Source organism: Mya arenaria, chromosome 16 (assembly GCF_026914265.1).
Source record: "Mya arenaria isolate MELC-2E11 chromosome 16, ASM2691426v1".
Classification (NCBI taxonomy): domain Eukaryota; kingdom Metazoa; phylum Mollusca; class Bivalvia; order Myida; family Myidae; genus Mya; species Mya arenaria.
This window is the reverse complement of record NC_069137.1, coordinates 11,941,168-11,965,121: the sequence shown is the minus strand read 5'-3', so window position 1 is coordinate 11,965,121 and position 23,954 is coordinate 11,941,168. Positions and strand designations below refer to the sequence as shown.

Below are 23,954 nucleotides of genomic sequence, written 5' to 3'. Positions count from 1 at the left end.
TTATAGACTTAAGGGCAATATACGTCAAGTTATGCGAAATCAAAGATTGAAGTAAATACATAAAAGTTGATGATATGCTTGTCACAAGATTTTCAGGACATTCGTACTTAAGGAACTATGCAAATTTATATGTCCCAAAAGTGCATTTTTTTTAATTTTCAATCGATAATCTCTGCTCAGTGTAGATTATGAATAAAATGCAAACAAATTCAAATATTCGTAAAATTATGTTAGTGTTATTGTTTTGTTCTTCCCTCTATTATTTTGCAGGAAAAATGTCCTTTGTAAGCTTCATGTAAATAACGATATGATCTTAAGCGTTCCTTCCTGAAGAAGTAATAAAAATCAATGTATATTGCATGTCGCTTAAACTTATTTCATATGAAAGCTCTTTTCCATGTAAACTCAATAAGGATTTTGTTTAAACCTTGATAATTATAAAACATACGTTTTTATTTCCGACTCAGTTATTTATTCAACGTATTGATTCAGATATATCATTGGTGTATATTTGAGGTAAAAGTCATGTTAAGAAACACGAAGAAACCTTACATAAAAACAACTGTGCATTTACTGCTAGGATGTGTTTACAAAGTGTTTGTTATGTGTTATTTTGTCTTTAAAACATGCAGTAAATGCCTTTTAATAATATAACAGTGATATACCTCTTCGTCAGTCAAAATTAAACAAAATATTATGTCAATCGAATCAATTTCAATTTAAGCCTCATTATCCCGTTAAAAAATCCGCTTCTGTGACCTCATTCCTTTTGGTTTTTTATACTCCAACGGTTGTCTCGACTTCTTTCGTGTAACCATAACCTGGGTTTAAGTGAAAACATCAACCCCCACTTTATAACAGTATAATCCCACAAATGGTAAAAATATTTGAAACTAAACTAGGTGTCGTGCTACCAATGAACACATTCTTTACATCTGAACAATTAATATTTGCAGTCGGACTCCTCTGGGAGAGACATCGTAAAACGAATGAGTATGTCTGAAAAACTGAAGTTCGATTTGTAATTGAAATGCTTTTTATAAATTGATGGGAAAACTATATAAGAACCATTTTTGAATGAATTAAAATGTTCCTAGATTCATTTTGATACATATTTAAACGAATCTTTGAATCTTAAACGTAATTTTCAAAATATCTTATATTTGTTATACATTGTCTACCCCACATTTACATGTGTTATGCCAAAGTTTAAAATACAACAACACTGTTTTAAAACGGTTTGCTGTTTAATACACCACGGTTTAATTTTTCGGACTCTACTTTATAACTGGAGCCGTATAATAATTAAGTATGTAAACCCCTTTTAAGGGGCGTAGGTTAGAAATGGAAAAGAGGGGCAACCTATCTCCTTTATATATAACAAAGAGATCAACACATGGAAGAAGTTGTTCCACCGCATACACGATGGAATCAAGAAAACAACGGTTAGTGGCAATATCAGTTTGCTATTCAATCTAGGGAAGGTTCGTGTGTCGCTTTGTTTAAATGGGCTATAGAAACGCGGAAAGATGATGTGCAGACAGTCTTGGGCTCGCGCCGGGACCTACCGCCTAGAGCGAATGTTGTACCTTCTTATCGTTTATTGTGCATTTTTTCCCCTGATGTTACCGCTTTTATACAGTATCAAATATTCAATTATAATTGTCAAGTGCACCTTTAAATTTGTTTTGGAGAGATTAACTGCACTACATTCATTAAAACAAATCATTTTTCTAAGTGGAATTATAATGTATGGTTTCTGGTGGTTGTTTCTCAATTAAAATAATACGTTACTGATTTGTTTTGTCATTATCTTCTTAGAAAAAGCGTCATATAATTAATTCGAATGGTTTAACAATCGAACAGATACGAGTGAAACTTAATCAAAATGAATATGTACATATTTTCATAGCATTTCAGCTTTTAAAATTAAAATCGTAATAAGTTTACATTGTATATAGATTTCACTCTTATTTCAGTTCTGAAATTATTTTGAAAAATGCACGTGCACTACGTGTGTCCCTTGTACTTTAAGGAATGCCATAACGGTAGATATTAGCAAAGAGTAGTTTCTATTTGTTATTGAAAGTACAGGAACAGTTGGTTTGTAACGACACGTCTGTTTAAGTCGAAAAGAAAATGTATGAAATTGCAGACGACATTACACCAGAGACATATATATATAATCCAATCGCTAATTCTTCCTCCAAGTATAGGGTCGTCGATGTCTGCGCCTCCATCAGACAATTTCGTTTTGGCATTGGCATAACAGGATTAAGGCATCATACACAACAATTTCAACTTTTCGTATTAAACTATTACTTAAATGAGTCATTCATGCTGCAATGTACATATAGTCATAATAACCGTTTCATCATTATTGATGTTCTTCCAGCACACGAAAATAAAAAAAGGCTAGCTGCTAACTACGCTTTTGGATACAGGGGACACGTTTTTGACATACATAATCCCGCCGGAGGATGTATTCCGACAACCATATCATTGCTCACCGGTATCGCCATATATAGGGAGAAAATACCGAAATACACGGTTACTAGCTTGTCAACGTTTTCCGGGTGGTTCTGTGGTCACACTAGTCAATCCAGGGACAGCAGTTTCGATTCCCAACCGCAACATTAATATATTTATCATCTTCAGGGATGGACGTTAATCGGGGTCCCGTGTGACATTCCTGTACTTTGCGGCACGTCAAAGAATTGGATTGGCTCAAACCAGGGCTGTATTGTGTCTGTGCACCATTCTCGGAATATTTTAAATAACTAATACTCTTACCAGAGCACTCGTCGAATGGGCAAGGCCCGAGTGCGAGTGTAAAGAAGCTGACACACCAACGGGTGGTTGAAGCAATTAAGCAACCCCGTCATTATTGCAAACAATGCTGCTTTTTTACAAGAGTAATGCAATGATGAAAACGGCAATAGAGTATGTCATTGGACAAGCAACATGTATTTGGTTTAATAATAATGACATAGATTTTGTTGTTATTGTTTATTAAGGTTCATAAACCTTTATCTTAGTGTGAGGACAAGATCACAACCTAGCCCGACTTTGAATTAAAAATAACTTCAAATATTGTCATGAACACAGCAAACAAAATGCAAGGAATAATAATTTGATAATGTATTGAAAGGATTGAGGAGATGGCTACATAAATCATGATTACCGAACTGGCATCTTAACGTTGTCACTAGGACTAAAGTATTAGGTTAACCGATATTTACCGCTTTAATTCGAACAGGGTCTGCCGCGAGACATTCAGACCTCTCTACGGACTGAGTTAAGTAGTTAAGTTACATTATATATAATTGAACCTTTTACCGACATATACAGTACAACCTTTGGGGTACTTAACCCAAAGGTTGTACTTTTTCATGAACATCCGGCGCTTAACCTTTAGGCGACAGTCAAAAATTGTATATTCTCGATGGCTAGTATTTTTGAAAAAAAGCATCATTAATAATGCTTTACTACATTTATATATGCATATTTTATGAAGGAAAATGCAAAGGATATATTATTATAGGATATATAGCATTTAATGATAATGTCTTCCAAAGGTTGTTCTAATTGGCAAAATATCCCAAAGGTTGAATTTGTATATATATATATATATATATATATATATATTTATAAGATATATTGATTTCCTCCAAGTTGGATAGAAAAACTTTAAAACATACAGAATATTAATTACAAAAGTGATACAATTGATTATTGCATTTTACATGAATATATAAACTTCTACCGTTGTTGTCATTAACAATTTTTAAAATGGCCTAACTGTGTTTGTTGCTAATTATGTTTAAAATTTGTAAAAACAACGTTTGACTTATATCAAATAACGCATCCCAAACATGTGCGCAGGTGTAATATTTCACTCGACGAGTAATTATCTTATGTTTCATGTTTTGTTTTGTTTTTTTGGTACTGCTGAACTATATATTGTTCTCAATGTCAGAGTGTTCACATTTTTCATACGTAAACCATAATTTATCACATCAACGTACGTTCCTCTTTATGTATTACACGCCTTACGCATTGCTTGTATTGATGAAAGTTTTTGTCCGTTATTAGTCCAAGTATAATTGTCACATTCGGTGATCTTGGCAGGTCAAAGTTCAAAACAGCGTTCTTATGGATGACTCACTTTTTCGTTGATAACGAGGACTTTGCATATGTCCGAAAATATCCATTTCCTGGAATATTGGCAACATATGTCTTACGTTTTGACCATGGCTCATTTCAAGAATGATAATAGTACCATGTCATCTGCAACAGTTGGGGAATTCATATTTTGATCATAAATGCACCATCCCAAGCCACTATGTTCTATTTGCCTTTTAAGCCCATCAATAAACACGAGGTACATAGTCGGCGAGCACTTCCGGCCCTGTGGGCAGCCTTGTAACACAGGGAAATCATCTGGCATGAGTCCTTGGTGTTTTACAAAACAGGGCGAGTGAAAAAGAAAGTATTTTATGGCAATTAACAAAGTATCATCAATGTCACAATGTTTTAGTTTAAATAAAGGCCCAAGGTGCTACGCATAGTCAAACCATTTGACGAATTTGTTTTGGACAATTGAATGCTTGTGGAAGGCAAACGGTGTCATAATGCATGCAAGTCCCTTTTGAAATCCACCTTGCTGTTAACTTAGGTTGTCTAAGAATTTACTTCACTTATATTTCCTTTTTTATACTTTTCGCCAGTTTACGCCAATTACCTTTGCATTGTGAATATTACAACCATACAACAATACTTCAGTATAAACACAACATAAAATAGGCCGGTGCTTTGACACGTTCAAACAATGATCCGTAGCAATTTCACAAAGCATTATCAAATCAACATGTTCATAAGGTAAGCATATATAGTCAATCGTTGAGCGGGAATTGTTGCCTTATGAAACATATGTATCTGTGGAACCCATACATAATGGTTACATATTCACACAAGCTAAAATCTTTTAAAATGTCATGAATTATTTATCTCTAGTAAATGATTGGTTAGTATTTAGTCTGGCATTGAAATTACCTATAAATATTATCATAGAAGGTATTGTACAAATCATATCATATGATATCTCGACATACTGCACATATATGGTGTCGTGTTCTCTATGTGACCGTTCAGGGTTCTTTTGGGCTTAAGGTTAGTACACCTTGTAGTGTGTCTTCAGCCTTTTATAATTATGTTGGGTATAAAACACATAAACTGCCCATACCGTTCACTGACCAGCAGCAAATTACAGAGAGTAAAAAATGTCTGACCTTAGCAACCATACTCCCATATGTAAGTATTTATCTGTTTTCATTTACAACTTCGGAAATAATATATGAATCAGTCGCAAGCTTAAATTTATTAAAAAAGTGTGTGTATACTTTGTATATTTATGAAATTGTGCGTTAAGCTTATGCATTCACAACGAATTTAAATAGAAATATTTTCTATGGGAAAATGAAACATTATGTTAAATATGGGACTTGTAGTCATTGAACCACGGCATCCGACATGAACACTTTCTTCTACCATCACTAAATATAATGTTCATTTCTTCACCCTGCTTGCTATCGTAATGGACATTTAATGGTTTTTTATTTATGAATGTAACCTCCTCATAACATAGCACACCGAACACTACTACTACTACTACTACTTCTACTACTACTACTACCACTACCACTTCTACTACTACTACTACCACTACCACTTCTACTACTACTACTACCACTTCTACTTCTACTACTACTACTACTACTACTACTACTACTACTACTACTACAACTACTACTACCACTACCACTACCACTACCACTACCACTACTACTACTACTACTACTACTACTACTACTACTACTTCTACTACTACTACTACTACTACTACACTACTACTACTACTACCACTACTACTACTACTACCAAAACAAACTAACGTGTGTTGTAATTATGATAGATACATGCTTTTTCATTGTTATATTACTTTTGAAAGTGAAAATCATGACTTTTGCAGGCACAGGATCGCTGTTGACCTTACAAATGCACAATTAAGGTTGATGCATTTGTTTTTAATACATAGTCGTGATTACCTTTCTAATTGAACAATTAAACGAAAACAAAAACAATTAAGATACCGATAAAAACACATTATCATTTTTCGCTTTTTCAACAGGGTAATTTATGGCCACGTGGCTATTAATCTAAACCAGTAAGCCAGTTATGAGAGCTAAATTTTTCATCAGTTCCCATATCGTATGCATTTTTTTTTTTTTTTATTTTTTTTTTTTTTTTTTTTTTGGGGGGGGGGGTATCATTACAGTCAAATGAAATAAACATGAAAATGAATTTAATGAAGAATAAAAAACCCATCAACCTATAGTGTGTGCCTTTAACAAAACACAAAAAGAATTTTGATTTAAACGTACGTGTTTGTTACCCAATTAAGGTAATTTAAATATTTAGATGATAGATAGGGCTCATCTCCATGACAAGGTTTCGTAATTGAAAACCGGCGTTCATCACATGCATACTTAAACTCTAAACAAATTCAGATATATATAAACCCGGATGAATACACTGCACTAAGTCATGAGTGTTAAGCAATCATTCGACAGCAGGTTTTTATCAGTTGTTTGTTATTGGCTTTGTCATCCATTAGGCCAATGCTTTTTTATCTTTAGATTTATGGGAAATTTAAAAAAAAAATGGGTAAGGAGAAGGAAATAAAAAAAAACGCATAAAATGTCATGAAGAAGAAATTAATAGAAATAAAACGGAGTTTTCTACGATTTGTTTTTTTTAAATCTTCTTATATCATGAAGACAAAACACACCTGACTTGTGTCGCCGATTCATAGGCTGTTCAATGGGTGAACTATCTCAAAAAGGTGTGAAAAGCATAATTTAAGATGTGATTAAATACTGAAAATATTGATATGAACTTAGTTCGACATTACTGAAATGAATTGTTAAGTATATGTTTGTTTAAATGCATCTATGCATATGTGAAGCATATTTTATCGACCCATATATTTAATGAACATGTCAGTGTAATAAGTAAGTTGAAGTGGCCATTACTATCTTTTGGCAACAATATAAGCATTTCCTTTTAATAGTGAAATAATTTAACATTGAACAAACTTCATGACACGGAATGGATGTTATTTTTTCTGTCTTTGACAAATAGCGCCGATACCATTTAATGTGGTTTTCATATACAATATATTTCCTAAAATAAAGTCCTAGCCCTGATGGATTACCTCCGTTTTAAACTAATACAATGTAATCCTAGCTACTATCACTCACACACGTACCCATACAGAGAGGGTTTACAACCTCTCTTATACCACAATTTAAAATATCACCTTGCTGATTTTATCATTTAAATCAATGTTTTCTGAAGATATCTCTTCAACAGCTAGGAGTGATTACATAAGTATTGACATCTGATAAAGAAAGCTGTCAACTTGTCATACCGGGCTTAAAGGTTGAAATATTTGTTAACATACCTAGTGTAACTTAACACAGTCTTGTGGTATAATTATTTGGTTATCAGCGTTGAATTATCGAAATGAGATAATACGCGTTGTTAAAGATCACTTGACTGTTGATGCGCATTGTCGTTTGGAGTTCTAATGTAGTTTTAAATCGTTTTTTTTGCTATTATATGTTTAATGAAAACATTTACCGCAAAGCTAAATTTTACAAGTAAATTTGATGATTGATATAATAAAATGTTCATGCTTATTTTTATGCTATAAATATGCTGTCTGTTTTGCAATCTTATTTGGCAGGTCATGTATTTGAAACAAAAATAAAACGTTATTATAAGACAAATATTGTTCACGTCTTTTTTTTATCCAGGTACGTTAAAACTAAATGTCAAATGCCTAGAGGTCCCACTTTATATTAAACAATGAGTATGGTTTTTTTTCTAAGGTGAATATGTTTTATAAGTCTCCGTTTCTAGTAAATTAATGTTCTATATTTCATATATTTAATTCAGTCAGATACATGTAATCAGAAGGATTTAGTATTTGAAGCTGAATTAGAACATTTTGTTTAAATTAATTTTATTTGAAATGACATTGATGGGATATGTATATTTGTCAACAACATGCAAGGCTGTAAATGGCGTTTTTACACTCTGATATTTCCATTTTTCATTGAAATATGTAAGGAAATACCTAGTAAATTGTCATTTATATAAGTATAAAACGGAATCAAAGAATGCATTTCACCTCGATACTGTTTTTGTCTAACACCTGTCTACTTATCATAAGCAATGTTTCAGAAGTTTACATACATTTGATCAAAAGAAATAGTTAACTGTTCAATCTCACAAAAGTAACAGAATATTATTGCCCAAGTCTTCGAATTACGTGGATATCCTTGTAAAATCCAATGCTTTCATTTTCATTTTATATTTCACTTTATTGATCAATGTCTTTCTTATTCAATATTTAAGAACGCATAACACGAATCTTGTAATTTGTTTGATCTTGATTAGCAATGTAAGAGTTCACTACATACTCGAGTCAAACACAATATCACGTAATTAGTTTAATCTTGATTTGTTAAGTAAAAGTTCACTAAATACTCGAGTCAAACACGATAGCACGTAATTAGTTTGATCTTGATTAGCAATGTAAGAGTTCACTACATACTCGAGTCAAACACGATATCACGTAATTAGTTTGATCTTGATTAGTATTGTAAGAGTTCAATACATACTCGAGTCAAACACATAATCACGTAATTAGTTTGATCTTGATTAGTCATGTAAGAGTTAACTACATACTCGAGTCAAACACAATATCACGTAATTAGTTTGATCTTGATTAGCAATTTAAGAGTTCACTACATACTCGAGTCAAACACATAATCACGTAATTAGTTTGATCTTGATTAGTCATGTAAGAGTTAACTACATACTCGAGTCAAACACAATATCACGTAATTAGTTTGATCTTGATTAGCAATTTAAGAGTTCACTACATACTCGAGTCAAACACATAATCACGTAATTAGTTTGATCTTGATTAGCAATTTAAGAGTTCACTACATACTCGAGTCAAACACATAATCACGTAATTAGTTTGATCTTGATTAGTAATGTAAGAGTTCACTACATACTCGAGTCAAACACGATATCACGTAATTAGTTTGATCTTGATTAGCAATTTAAGAGTTCACTACATACTCGAGTCAAACAATATATCACTTAATTAGTTTGATCTTGATTAGTAATGTAAGAGTTCACTACATACTCGAGTCAAACACGATATCACGTAATTAGTTTGATCTTGATTAGTAATGTAAGAGTTCACTACGTACTCGAGTCAAACACGATATCACGTAATTAGTTTGATCTTGATTAGCAATTTAAGAGTTCACTACATACTCGAGTCAAACACATAATCACGTAATTAGTTTGATCTTGATTAGTAATGTAAGAGTTCACTACATACTCGAGTCAAACACGATATCACGTAATTAGTTTGATCTTGATTAGCAATTTAAGAGTTCACTACATACTCGAGTCAAACACGATATCACGTAATTAGTTTGATCTTGATTAGTATTGTAAGAGTTCAATACATACTCGAGTCAAACACGATATCACGTAATTAGTTTGATCTTGATTAGTAATGTAAGAGTTAACTACATACTCGAGTCAAACAATATATCACGTAATTAGTTTGATCTTGATTAGCAATTTAAGAGTTCACTACATACTCGAGTCAAACACATAATCACGTAATTAGTTTGATCTTGATTAGCAATTTAAGAGTTCACTACATACTCGAGTCAAACACATATTCACGTAATTAGTTTGATCTTGATTAGTAATGTAAGAGTTCACTACATACTCGAGTCAAACACGATATCACGTAATTAGTTTGATCTTGATTAGCAATTTAAGAGTTCACTACATACTCGAGTCAAACACGATATCACTTAATTAGTTTGATCTTGATTAGTAATGTAAGAGTTCACTACGTACTCGAGTCAAACACGATATCACGTAATTAGTTTGATCTTGATTAGCAATTTAAGAGTTAACTACATACTCGAGTCAAACACATAATCACGTAATTAGTTTGATCTTGATTAGTAATGTAAGAGTTCACTACATACTCGAGTCAAACACGATATCACGTAATTAGTTTGATCTTGATTAGCAATTTAAGAGTTCACTACATACTCGAGTCAAACACGATATCACGTAATTAGTTTGATCTTGATTAGTATTGTAAGAGTTCAATACATACTCGAGTCAAACACATAATCACGTAATTAGTTTGATCTTGATTAGTAATGTAAGAGTTAACTACATACTCGAGTCAAACACAATACCACGTAATTAGTTTAAAACTTCTGTCTCAATGGATAATTTCAACACGACTGACATTCATAGATACCACCTTGAATACCAGCACGTTTATATTGCACTGTCAATTTATATGTGGACCACAGAGAGTATTTTAAGAATGAATTTAAAACAAGTTATAATTGATAAAACGTTTGAAGTGATTACTCACTGCCAAATAATAGTGGTACGATACTTAAATTATGTCATGTATGGGGAACTAAAAACAACAAAGAATTTAAATGCGTGAATCCTAAATTCTGTAAACGTTAAATAGGGATAATATTGTCAGGTAGTAAGAGTACATGTACGTGTAGCAACACAAAGACGATAAAGTTGCATTCGAGTTTAAACATCTTCTACAATATTAACATTTAAACGTGAACTTGAAAGCTCGCTAATGCTCGCATAAATCACAAATGTTCACATACCTGGATCAATTAATGCGCAAACAGTAGCACACACGTATCCGTTAACGAAGGGTTCGCAACCTATTTATGACACAATTTAAGCTATCACCTGGCTGGGTTTTTTATACAAAGAATTTATTGTATTATTCTTAAGTTTCCTCAATCACATAAAGAGTCATCATCTTATTAAAAGTAAAAACTATTTCAAAACCTACCTTGCGATATTTTAAGCTAGGGGAAGAATATTGTGAATTTAAAATAACCCGTTCGATGTGAATATGTGACTGTCAGCTGTATAAATGAGTTAAATGATTAAGAAGATTTTGAATCAAAGAGCTTTAATCCTACATCGCGCGAGGTATTTCGAACAAAAGAATTATTGTAGACACTTCATTTCTTAAACGAACGTGTCTGGGACTCTGATGATGAAAATGGCCTTGTCTGGATCATGATATCAACGTATCTGACATAAAAACGTTTGTGTATATACATTAACTGGTTTAACAAAGTATATTCTTTAAATGACTTCACTGTGTAATGCTGTGTTAAATAAACACACAGTCACATACCCAAAACGCTGCATGAAAAGCTGTGCCAAAGAACTTCAAAAACACTATACAGGTTCCAAGAAAACGTCACGAATGCGTGTTCATGAATACAATACAAAAAGGTAAATTCCGATATGGACCCAAAAAACTGGTTTCTACAATAGTTATAAAATGATTGCATGATGATTGTTTTAAATAGAAATCCCTCTCTGATAGCATGCTTGCTGCTATGTGAATGTATACATACAAGCAGTATTTAATTTAAGTTTAACGAAATCTTTCTATCGAAAATTCTTTAATAAAAACATTAAAGAGTCATTGATAATACAATGTACTACTTAGATATTTGAAGTATTTAGAAAAAAAAAAATTTGTATTGTAGTCATGATTAACATTTGTATTTCAAGTTGAATAGTTATAAAATGGTTGAATGATGATTGCTTTAAATAGAAATCCCTCTCTCATAGCATGCTAGCTGCAGTCTGAATGTATACATACAAGCAGTATTTGATTTAAGTTTAACGAAATCGTTCTTCCGAATACTCTTTAACAAAACATTAAAGAGTCATTGATAATACTACTTAGATATTTGAAGTATTTAGAAAAATATGTTGAAAACAAATATTGTATTTGTATCTTTTTGACGTTCAAAATACAATCATAAGGGACGAAGTAAACGAATGGTTAAGAGGTTTCCACTGCGCAAAAACAAATTTGAAGGACCTTAAAATGAATCTTTAAAAAATGTTTTTATCTAGTTTGCGATTCAATATTTAGCAAACGTAATAAACACTACCGTTGCAATAATTATATGTAGGTGTAGTAAGGAATTAAGCAACTTTGACGAAAGAAGATTTAATCATACATTAAATCAAAATGCACTATTTTTTTACGGAAATGTCTTCAATGAAATGCTAATATGTTTTTATGTTAAAATAGTAAAATAAAAAGAATATAAAAAAAACAACAGCTTTGTGGTGATTGCTGGTATTTTAAGAAAGAAATAATTCAGCAATAAGTATTTCCAACCCACTTTTGTACTGTTTGTCGAGCTCGTTAACAATGATGTTGAGAAGCAAATGCAAAATAACCATACGAACAAGCATTAAACCCAAACGTATCAAAAGCTGTGATGACATGTTCCTGATAATCAATCGATCGGTTAATCATCCAAGCAATCAATCGTTTTGTCAAATAATCAATCAATCGATCAGACAATCCTTTAGATACCTTTATTTTAGACCAAAAATGATTTTGATTACTACTACTACTACTCCTACTACTACTCCTACATCCACTGATACTACTGCTACTTCTTCTACTACTATCAATACTACTACTACTACTACTACTACTACTACTACTACTACTACTACTACTACTACTACTACTACTACTACTACTACTACTACTACTACTACTACTACTACTACTACTACTACTACTACTACTACTACAACTACTACTACTACTACTACTACTACAACTACTAACCTTCTACTACAACTATTACTACTTCTACTACTACTACAACTACTACTACTAGTACTACTTCTTCTATCACTACTACTACTGCTACTAACTTCTTACTACTTACTACTACTACTACTACTACTACTACTTCTACTACTACTACTACTACTACTACTACTACTACTACTACTACTACTACTACTACTACTACTACTACTACTACTACAACTCTTGTTCAAGTAATTTAACTCAATTAAGCATTCATTCCTCTGAGATCGATATGTGTGTAAATACCACACAAACGTAAATAAATAGTTCAGATTTTCATTCAGGTATTCAGCACTCATTAAGTTTAATAGTTTTGCATTAACCTAGCTGTTTGAGATATGATTACTTTACTTTATTTTGTTTAAATCAAATGCGGACTTTTATGGAAATGAATGTATTAGAAGTATATATCTTTATTTGAGACTCGTCCATATGCATACTAAAAGTTACATGAAATATATAGAACAAGTATATGGCCATTCTATACAGAATTACAAGAGATTATTTGACAAATACACAGAACATATGATTACAAAATAAAATATGGAAAGTAAGTGTAAATCTAGAAATAGTAGTTTTTCCAATCTAAAACAGTTTTTTTTTTACAATGAAATATGTACGGAAAATAACTAGCAAATTGTAATTTATCGAAGTCCAATGGAGTCACAGAGTGCATTTAACCTAGATGCAATGCCCTGGCTACTGTTGTTTGTGTCATAAACCAATGTCTAAGTAACTGATGTTAAGGGATAAAATATGGGCCTTTTACATGATAAGGGATATAACCTTGGCCTTTTACAGGTAAAAGGGTTATAACCTTGGCCGTTTATATGTCAAGATATATAATCTTGGCCTTTTACAGCTTAAGGGATATAACCTTGGCCTTTTACAGTTTAAGGGATACCTTTTTCAGGTTAAGGGATTTAACCTTGGCCTTTTACAGGTTAAGGGATACCCTTTTACAGGTTAAGGGCTATAACCTTGGCCCTTTACAGGTCAAAGGATATCAAGATATATAATCTTGGCCTTTTACAGCTTAAGGGATATAACCTTGGTCTTTTACAGTTTAAGAAACGGCCACAATGACAAACCTCTAGTTCATTATGCATTGGCCTTAACATACCAGGTGCATTAAAATTGCAATACTTAAGTTGTATTAATATAAGTAATCCTCATTAAATTGGGATACGTACTTTCAATTACTGATGACAGCTGTTCATACTGATAGTAAACATATTCACTTCAAATATTTTGTAAGTACTAAAAGCTGATTACTTAACATAAAGTGAAAAGTAAATTGTTCAGACATGCCAATCCAAAAGTAAAAGCAGTACAAAGATGTTGGTATCAAAGTCTAATTTCCTAATAAATTATACAGTGCTTGTGACATATATATTATAACATGAAACAGATCCGTTAAAAACTAGCATGAAACATTTGAAAGAAGAATGCAATTGCAAACTGCAAGAACATTATGACAGATTGCCTTTAGTTTGGAGTGTAATTTCATGGTGAATTGAATTGAATTGAAAATAAATGTGATTTTTCTGAAACACCACAGGCAATCAGTAAGCACGTGTCTGTTGACATAACCATGTTATTATGTTATTTCAACAGTATATTGTTACTGCATTCTGTTTTGATCACCATATTTATTTTGCCTATAATTACCATCATTTCAAACATATCATCATTTCATAATTAAATTTACAGGCAAATAGTTCATGAATTATTATATTTATAGTAAATATGAAACAAAAAAGAGTCTATCGATTACTATTTAGCACGTTATTTCTACTGATATATGCATGTTCTATTTATCGTGCAACACAAAGTTTTCAAGTTAGCATTTTGCATGTTTAGCAATTGCAATATATTAAATACCTTTGGATTCGCCCGGTAGTGTCTTAATTGAGGTTCTATCCTTAAAATGTTACAATTGAAATGGAAGTGAAACTCATCTTCTCTCTATCTTCAGTTATACGTTTGACTCACTTGCTGATTCCTGCCTATCCTGTTTCGCCAATATATACCCGTTTCAATTTCCCATTAATGCGCAGGAACCCTCAAACGCGTGGTGAAACGTTAGTGCATTTTTTAACAATGTCTTAATGATGTTCATACGCATCTTCATAACCAATTTATTTGCCGTCAACACAGTCTTTAAGCAGAGTCTAGTTAAAGTATTAATGAAGCTATTATCAGTGTTAAGTACTTTAAACCAATAGTAAATAAATTGTGCGAATCTGTTAACAGGCAAAGGGTATCAATGTAACTTTCCATATACTGCAGCATACTACCTGACAATTTAAACACTAATTAACGTTTACAGAATTTATGATTCACACATTATAACTCTTTGTTTTTTAATTACCCATACATGACATAAATAAAGTATTGGTAACACATTGTTTGAAGGCGGGTAATCAATTTAAATTAAACGTTATATTACTTAAACCTGGCTTTAAAATTCATTCTTAAAATACTCACTGTGGTAAAGAAATATATATACGGCGCAATTGAATGTAGGCCTTTAGTAATATAAACGCTCGGATATTTAACAGTATCAGTCGTGGTGAATTTGTCAAAAGAGAAGGAAGCTTTACACTAATAGCGTGATAATAGGTTTGACTTGAGGATGGAGTGACATATTACATTGTTAATTAAGATCGAACTTTTTATGTTATGAGTACTTAAATTTTGAATAAGAAAGTCATTGATCAATAAAGGGAAATAGGTTTTGCCGTCAGCATTGGATTTTACAGGGATGTCAACGTAATTCGAAAACTTGGTAAATAATATTCTTTTTTTTTTGTGGGATTGAACACTTGATCAATTGTATGCAAACTTCTGAAACGTTGCTTTGCTATAAACTCACATAGGTAATACAGAAAAACAATTTCGAGGTAAAATACACTCGGTGATCCCGTTTTATACTTTTATAAATGACAATTTATTAACTATTTACTTACAATAATCAATGAGAAATGAAATTTTCAGAGGGTAAAAACGCCATTTACAGCTTTGCATGTTGTTGACAACTATACATATCCCTTAAAGGTAATTTCAAATGTAATTGATTTAAACGGAATGTTCTTATTTCAGCTTCAAATACTAAATGCATTTTTACCTTCTCATTACATGTACCTGACTAAATTAAATATATTAAACATTAATTTATTAGAAACTGAGACTCATAAAAACATTCACCTTAAGTAAAAAACATACTCATTGTTTGATATAAAGGGAGACCTCTAGGCATTTTGCATTTAGTTTTAACGTACTTGTATAAAAAATCCTTGAACAATATTTGTCTTATAATAACGTTTCATTTTTGTTTCAAATATATGACCTGCCAAATAAAATTGCAAAACAGACAGCATATTTATAGCATAAAAAATAAGCATGAAAATTTAACTCTTAACAATCATCAAGTTAACTTGTAATATTTAGCTTTTCGGTAAATAATATGGTCAATGATTTTATTAGACATATAAAAGCACTAAATTATTAAAACTGCATTTGAACTTGACAAAGCGGATCAAGTATCAAGTGATCTTTAACAACGCTTATTATCTCATTTCAATAATACAGCTCTGATAACCAAATAAACAAACAATTCAACCTCAAAGCCCGGTATGACATGTTGGCAGCTATCTTATCAGAATTCTTATGTAGTACTTACTCCTAGCTGTTAAAGAGATATCTTCAGAATTCGATACTTTGCATAATTTAAATGATAAACTCAGCAAGGTGATAAATGTGGTATAAGAGAGGTTGTAAACCCACTCTGTAAGGGTACATTTGTGAGTGATAGGAGCACGGAAATACCCAGCTAGGATTACATTGTATGAGCTTAAAACGCCTTGTACGATAGAGATAGATTAAGCGAGCCTACTAGTACAAGTTTACAGAATAATTTTAAAAATTTACGTCTGTGTACTGCTACACACATAGGTACACAATTTGTTTCTCTCCCCTCTATTGACCTTGAACATACGTCGTCATTTGCGCTTCGATATAGTAGACATCACTAGGGTATGCAGACGACAAAAAACAAAGCTTCACTAAAAATGAATTCAAAACGACCTTATATCTAAGGATACATTTAAATACATTTAAGATAACATTATAATCAACAAACAGCGACAATGATGAATAGTTTGTATCTGCTGTTAAATTTACGCGTAAAGTGTTTAACCTGCAAACATATGCCTCCACTTTTGATCAACTTTTGCACTTTTCATGGTTGATTGAGTTGGACGTTAGTTTTTGTGGTTCATTTCCATAAAAAAACTCGTTACTCTCATCTTTCAGCATGTCATAAAGTGTTTACATATGCAACGCCCCTTCCTGCCTTTTTTAAGTTTCATAGCTGTTCAAAGATTATATCCTGATCGCACTCTTTCAAGTATCTTCACAAATCGCAAATAATTAACCGTTTTGACGATTGCATACAAACCTTTTTTTACCTTTATTTAGCTTCGTTTTCAATTACCGCTTTTCCGCCCTACATGTTATGCATCGAATATTAACGTCAACTTGCATTGTCAATTGTATTTACTTTTTAATTTTAGTTTATACCAGTACGCCGTGTGTTTCATCAATACTTTTTATATTTATCTCTTCAATTTATGTCCGTAGGACAGTTACTTGTATATGTAGTTGTTTTCTCCCATCTCAGATAAGTAGATCCAATAATTTTACAATGCTAGACAATCTTATCTTGCCCACGGGCGAAGATAAAATGCCCGTATGGAATTCCTTTCTTATGGTCACCACATTGTAACCTCCCTTGTTGAAGACTGTCTTCTGTAGCATTACAGACACCTTGTCTTGTGGCAATATTTAGAACGCTAATTAATTATTTCTCGTTTCAAATGTCACCATAAAACTGTTTTGAGGCACTTTTCAACAAATAAGGCTTCACTCTCCTTAGAACTATTTAAAGACAAAACACCCTACGCTCGGGTCGGAATGAACCTATCTTACACTCTCGGCCATGGAAGATACTTATAATCAATTGTGTCAATGTCCTCTCTTGATGTAGGTGTTCCTTTTTTGTGTGGCTCCATATGAAGATCGGTTTCCTTGAGGTGGAGGAAGAGACGGAGGTTTTCCTTGAGGAAGAGGTGAATGAAGAAAATGTTATCATCTGTATATGTGTACATGTGCAATTGATGAAAGGAAATATGTGTTCACATTTCGGGTGGAAATTAACGCTAGTTGAAATTTGTCAATTATTGAAGAATTAAAATGATTGCAAATCAAATACTCAAAAACAGATAATCTCACTGAGAGCGTACAGAATTAATTCTTGGAACTAGCCTTATGTTTAGCGTAAGGATTTATATAATTTTAGCTATTTTAAGGTTCTGCGTAAATGGTGTCCCATCTTGAAGAAGGTTGCAGTTAATGAATTAAGATGGCGAATTAATATTAAAATAATAACAAACAGAAAAAAAAACACTCAAGGATTTGCGGCGAGGACACCTGCTTTTCCGGCTAAATATAATCAAAATAAAACACCACGTTGATCATTAACCCGCCTGTCAAAATCGAGTACAAATACATAACCCTACCGCCAAGTAGTTAATCGATTACAAACAGACAATTATAATACTTCCATAAGCTATGACTGTTTTTGCAATAGAGTGTCAAATTAATTCAAGTTATCTGCCAAAAGAACATCTTCATTTTCATTCAATTTTAATTAAATATTGATACTTGTGCACAAGCAAAATTGTTTCTGTAGTAATATCCGGATCAACCTCGGACAGATAACTGCGGTCTTCAGCCTTGTGCGTCAATGTATGTTGTTCGGTTACCGCAATAGTAAGTGCACTCGCTTTACACCTCGGTCTGGGCGCATGTGAGTTTAGTTTGTGGTCACCAAGTCGAAAACGTAGATTTCCTCTGGGTAAACCTTTTTCCCAAATAAACAAGACCACACTCTCGCGCACCATCGTGCTAACGAGACTGATGGATATAAGTTGCAAAAGCTTGTTTCACAATCGTTGTAAAATAAACAAGTTTAAACTAATGTCTGTTTTACTGCAAAATCACTTAGCACATTGATCGAGTAAATTCTCTAGCACAATAGGAGTTTGATGATGCTTATTGTCTTTCAGAACCTCCGTTGACTAGAAAAAACAACAAAACATTGCAAACCGAACAAAGACTAATCACATTATTTATAGTATTCCCATCGTATGCCTACCAAATGAAATATTTCATAATTGCAATAAACATGGAAATTGGTACAAAGATCAGTCAAACGTTACACAGGCGATTTTAAGGACTTTTATTTTACATGTTACATCTTAAATCATCCTGACGAATAATAAATAAAGGGTAATAAACGAAAGTAACGACGATTCTGATAAGCATATAATTAATTTGTAATTGAACAACTACATATTACGTTATTGTAATTAAACACTTAAAATATAATTCTTATCGGTCTTGTTAAACTCTTATGGCAGGTGGAATACGGAGGACACTTACCCTGCAAGACATCAGCACTAATTTCAGCTACATCGTAGCGAGTACAGAACAAGCGGGGGACCAGCTGCAAACACCTTAACTGCTCTCGTGACAGGATGCCTGACGTCTCAAATCGAACAAGAAAGGAGGGGGTACGTTGTTGTTTAATACTTATACAACTTTTCTTGAACAATTGCTTGAGGCAAAGATTGACAAATCTGATGGTTATAAATAATTAATATTGTTTAAATTAAATTTCATGAACAAAGGTTGAGGCAAAGGTTGCCATATTTTATGGTTATAAATAATGAATATTAATGTTTCGTTTGTACGTTAATTATGTTTAATGTATTGTACTTCTATAACACGTCAAGATGTAATGTGAAACAAGCAATGGATTACTTCGACTGAATTCGGATTTGTGTAATTTGTTTACAGAGTGTGTTACTTTTTCAGGGGTCCGGTAAATGCAATCGCATTCATTCAAAACAAGTAGCTGTTATTTGTATACTAGCAACCGTCATCCTAACGCTTGTGTTCCTAGTTCTGATAATAGCCTTAGCTGTTAAAATAACATCTTTAACACAACCTCAAGAAAGCTTAACTTGCATTCCTTGCGACAAAATGAAGACCAATGCTAACACAAACATTAGCCCAGAAGCTGCTGGTCGTTCTGCTTTCAAACAAAGAGACGACGGGATGTGTTGTGGACCTGCCAAAAGCATTACTCAGATATTGTTTCAAAACGTAAATCATAAGGTGTATAATTTATTTAAGCAAATCAAATATTTCCGACAAAATCACATGTCAATATCAGGTTTTTGCTACAAACTATTATTATGATCATTTCAAATTAAATTAAAACAATGCATTTCAACGCAACAAATTGTATCGTTAAACCTAACGCATAACTTCTTGTCAATAACAATTGTACTGTGTATGTGAAAAACTACAGAAACAAGCTCAGTAACCATATGTTTAAACATAAACACCGTTTAATGGCACAGGGCAAACGCCAAAGACCCAATTTTTCGTCGAAAACCGAAGAATAATCACATGCACATAGTGCTACAATGATCTTTATGTTTGACTGTTTAAATGAATCATAATGTGTCAATATTATAGTTTTATTAAATTAAAAACGTAGCAGGGATTTTATTAAGGATACTTAGGTTTTTACTATACTCGTCTTCAATCTCAAACTCAGACATACATAACAGTTTGTTGATATGAATCTTGTCTGACACTTGTTTAAGACATACACTTTATATTACTTTTCAGGAAATGACAGCTCAATATCACTACGGCAGTTCTGGTCCAAGTAATTATGAGGGTTTTTTTCTGTCAAAGAATGCAAACGCGAAGCCATAAACAGGAAATGCTTTTCTTATAAAGAACACAATATGTGTAAGAACAGTTTTAATATCGATCATCTACACAGTTTTATTTTTATTTATACATTCATTATACAGGTCCAACTGACATAGCAGAAGAGTATGCTGACTGTCAAAGGGAAACTCGCGACAAGCAGCCTGTCGCTAAAGTAGTCGGAATGGTGGAGTTCAAACCTAGCTACATTGTAGGTGGTAAGAACTATTGACAGTATGTATCTTATCGTGTGCTATGTGTATATGTACATAATATTATGTTAAATCTTTTTTCATATTTAAGGTCATGACAAGGTCCTGTGGAATAAACACGGTCGAACCTTTTACACAAAAAACTGCGTCCACTTGGAACTCGAGGGCGACATATATGTCAAGCAGTCTGGCTACTACATCGTTTCATCGCAACTGAATATACGGCGAATACAGGAGACACGCACACCGAAAAATGAAACCAGAGCAACGACTTTCAGTCATCATGTTGAGTTGCTTTCCAACGACTATAGCAAGCCTGACGTACTGATGCAAACCGTGAAATCATTTGAAGGAAATGGTGGTAATTTTACAAGTTTCCTGTCAGCTGTTTTCAAGCTGAACAAATATGATAGGCTCTCGGTATCTGTATCCAATCCTGAATTGTTAGACATTAACAATTACAATGATCATTTCCTGGTTTATTACGCATATGATCTGCCATACTGAAAAATCAACAGTTATCTAAACATTCAAGAGTAACGTCTCAAACATTGGTTTATTAAGTGTCAAAAAACTGATCAGAATTAGTTTTTATAATTGTGTTCCTGAGTGTTGTGTTGTTAATTTGGCGATATTCCTACGCGTATATACCAGATGGAGTTTATATAATTATGTAAGTTATTGTATACTGTATTTTTGTAATTGTAAATATTCGTTTTTCTGATGTATTGCCTAATCTTTCTGATGTTGATGAGTATTTCAATATATGTGCTATGATCTTGATTTTTTTTATAATTTGCATAACTTATACTGCCAATACCCACAGCTTTTCTATTATTGTATTTTTGTTAAAATATATTTTTGAAAATAAAATGTTGTTTTGCTTTTTCAGAATTTAAATATGTGGTTAAATAGTTTTCGAAACATCGGTATTAATCGCATCTGTTTTCTTTGAAATGACTAATTTAAATATGTTTAAAGTAGAACTGAACTGATATTTGACTTTTAATTATTACATAACGATATAAAAGATTGATAATTTTCAAGTTTGATACGATATGTTATTCAGTTCAAATCATTTTCATAAGCTGGCAGTTTTGTTACAAACTACCCCCTGTTCGGCATTTTCCGAAAAACTCGACTGACTTGCCTCCCTTTGCATTGCTATACGTGTGTAGTTGCTTCCCTTGGTACTGCCTCTCGGTTTTGATAGAGAATGAAGATGAAACGGGAGCCAGTCAATCTACATGTCAACTTCCGCGTCCGCGGAAATTCAGTAAAAAAAACATGGATTTCCGAGGTTTCCAGTCCACTAACATGGTTTTATCACCAAAATAACGAGTAAAACATATGGATTATGCTTAATCTTCCGAAGTAGAGGCTTTTAATTTGAAAATTAACAGAAGGAAATGAAACGAATCAATATGTTCAACCAAGTCAAACACTGAAAGTTTGAAACAGTTTCAAACTGACGATCCTGTGTTCCTGAACCAGGCTGAAGTCTGAATCTGTGAATAATTTAGTGTACCAGTATCAGTCTAATATGCAGGGGCGGTTCTAGAATTTCAATTGGGGCTAGGTGTGTTACCCCTAAGTACCCCAAATAGGCAACAGCTTTGCCTCTGTCCAATCCACTCCTTTGACCAGATGTGATGTTGAAAGACCAACAAAAAAATTGCCAGCCATCAAAAATTTAGTCACTTAAATTATCATGAAAAACTTGGCATAACAGGCACGCAAAACGATGGCAATGCCAAGCTGATTTAGTGACAGTCATTTGACTGACAAAATAAATTAATATACAAGTATTTTATAAAACACTGACGCAAAATTGATTGTGTGTTTCCGACTTTTACTTAAATCAAAATCATTTAAGAAATACGGATTTATCATATTTGCCATGATCAACATTGTATGTATTGTTAAGATATGACACTTGCATTGTATGTATCTTAGCCTTTATTTTTTATATTTAGTTTTACTTTGAAAACATTTACCGAGGCTGCTGCCTCGATGTGCCTCAGTGATCCTATCCGGACGGTTACATTCATATTTTACTTGTGTTTAAGTATAATATTATCCTATATATCTTATTTACATACTTAATAATGTTTTCAAGAGTAATTCAAAAATTATAAACATGCCAGTTAAACTGAAAAGGTCTATATCGAAATGAAACAAAGTGGAAAGTCATAAACGATACATGACTGATAATAATAACTTAAATCTATTAAAAGTTACAGATTTATCACTTGAAAGTTTACGTAAACAATATGTAATAATCGAGTATATTCTAAATACTTCTAGCTTTTAAACGTAAAATAAACTGTAAAATATGTTGTGGTTTTCCAAAATTTCCTTAATTTCTTAACATATTGTTTAATAATTCAAATACAGGGTACACATTAGTATTGTGTATAATTTCAATACAGCCCAATTATATTGTATAACACCAATACAGCCCTTATATATTGTATAACTTGTATACATCCCTTATATATTGAATAACTCATATACACTCCTTATATATTAATTAACTTCAATTAAAAAATAGAGCCCTAACATTTTTTTATTATTCCAATTCAGCTCAAACATAATGTATAGCTCATCATACAGCCCTAATATATTGTATAATTCAAATACAGCCAAAACATTTTGAATTATTCCAGTACGACTCTAACATATTGTATAACTCCAATACAGACCTAATATATTGTGCAATTCAAGTACAGTCCTTACACATTGTATAATTACCAAACAAACCTAACACATTGTATAATTACAGTCTAGTCATTACACATTGCATTATTCCACAACAGCCAAAACATATTGAATGATTCAAATACAGTTCTAACATTTTGTGCAATCTGAGATCAGCCCAAACATCAGTACAGTCCTACCGTATTATATATTTTCATTACAGCCCTGATATATTGTTAAATTCCATTACGGCCCTTACATATTGCATACATTAAGCACAGCACCCAAAAATGTGTAATTACAGTTTATCCCTAACATAT

The 23,954-nt window shown here is 32.5% G+C and overlaps 2 protein-coding genes and 1 long non-coding RNA gene across 5 annotated transcripts in view; 2 read left to right on the top strand and 1 right to left on the bottom strand.

Moving 5' to 3' along the window:
• The window catches only part of LOC128222560 (uncharacterized), a 114,795-nt gene extending 103,836 nt beyond the window's left edge, over positions 1–10,959 (bottom strand). For 2 of the 3 annotated variants that reach the window (XM_052931631.1, XM_052931634.1), the window contains exon 1: positions 10,821–10,901. The gene's annotated coding sequence lies outside the window, so the exon portion shown is untranslated. Of the gene's footprint in view, positions 1–10,820 lie in introns of all 3 variants that reach the window. The other variant, XM_052931633.1, reaches the window with a different exon arrangement.
• A 4,498-nt stretch (positions 10,960–15,457) lies between these two features.
• On the top strand, positions 15,458–19,999 carry LOC128221830 (uncharacterized). The gene is made up of 3 exons (XR_008258997.1): positions 15,458–15,659; positions 19,354–19,506; positions 19,811–19,999. It is a non-coding gene; the product is annotated as an uncharacterized LOC128221830 (long non-coding RNA).
• A 639-nt stretch (positions 20,000–20,638) lies between these two features.
• LOC128221196 (uncharacterized) lies at positions 20,639–21,746 on the top strand. The gene is made up of 3 exons (XM_052929677.1): positions 20,639–20,675; positions 20,827–20,940; positions 21,026–21,746. Exons 1-3 carry the CDS (start codon positions 20,639–20,641, stop codon positions 21,439–21,441), a joined length of 567 nt encoding a protein of 188 aa, XP_052785637.1. The 3' UTR covers positions 21,442–21,746.
• Positions 21,747–23,954: the final 2,208 nt, after the last annotated feature.

Bases quoted from the DNA above. Each gene is read 5' to 3' on its own strand.
- LOC128221196 (XM_052929677.1), top strand. From the start codon at position 20,639: ATGACAGCTCAATATCACTACGGCAGTTCTGGTCCAA. The intron at 20,676-20,826 runs GTAATTATGAGG...TTCATTATACAG, and splicing joins CTACGGCAGTTCTGGTCCAA to GTCCAACTGACATAGCAGAA. The intron at 20,941-21,025 runs GTAAGAACTATT...TTCATATTTAAG, and splicing joins ACCTAGCTACATTGTAGGTG to GTCATGACAAGGTCCTGTGG.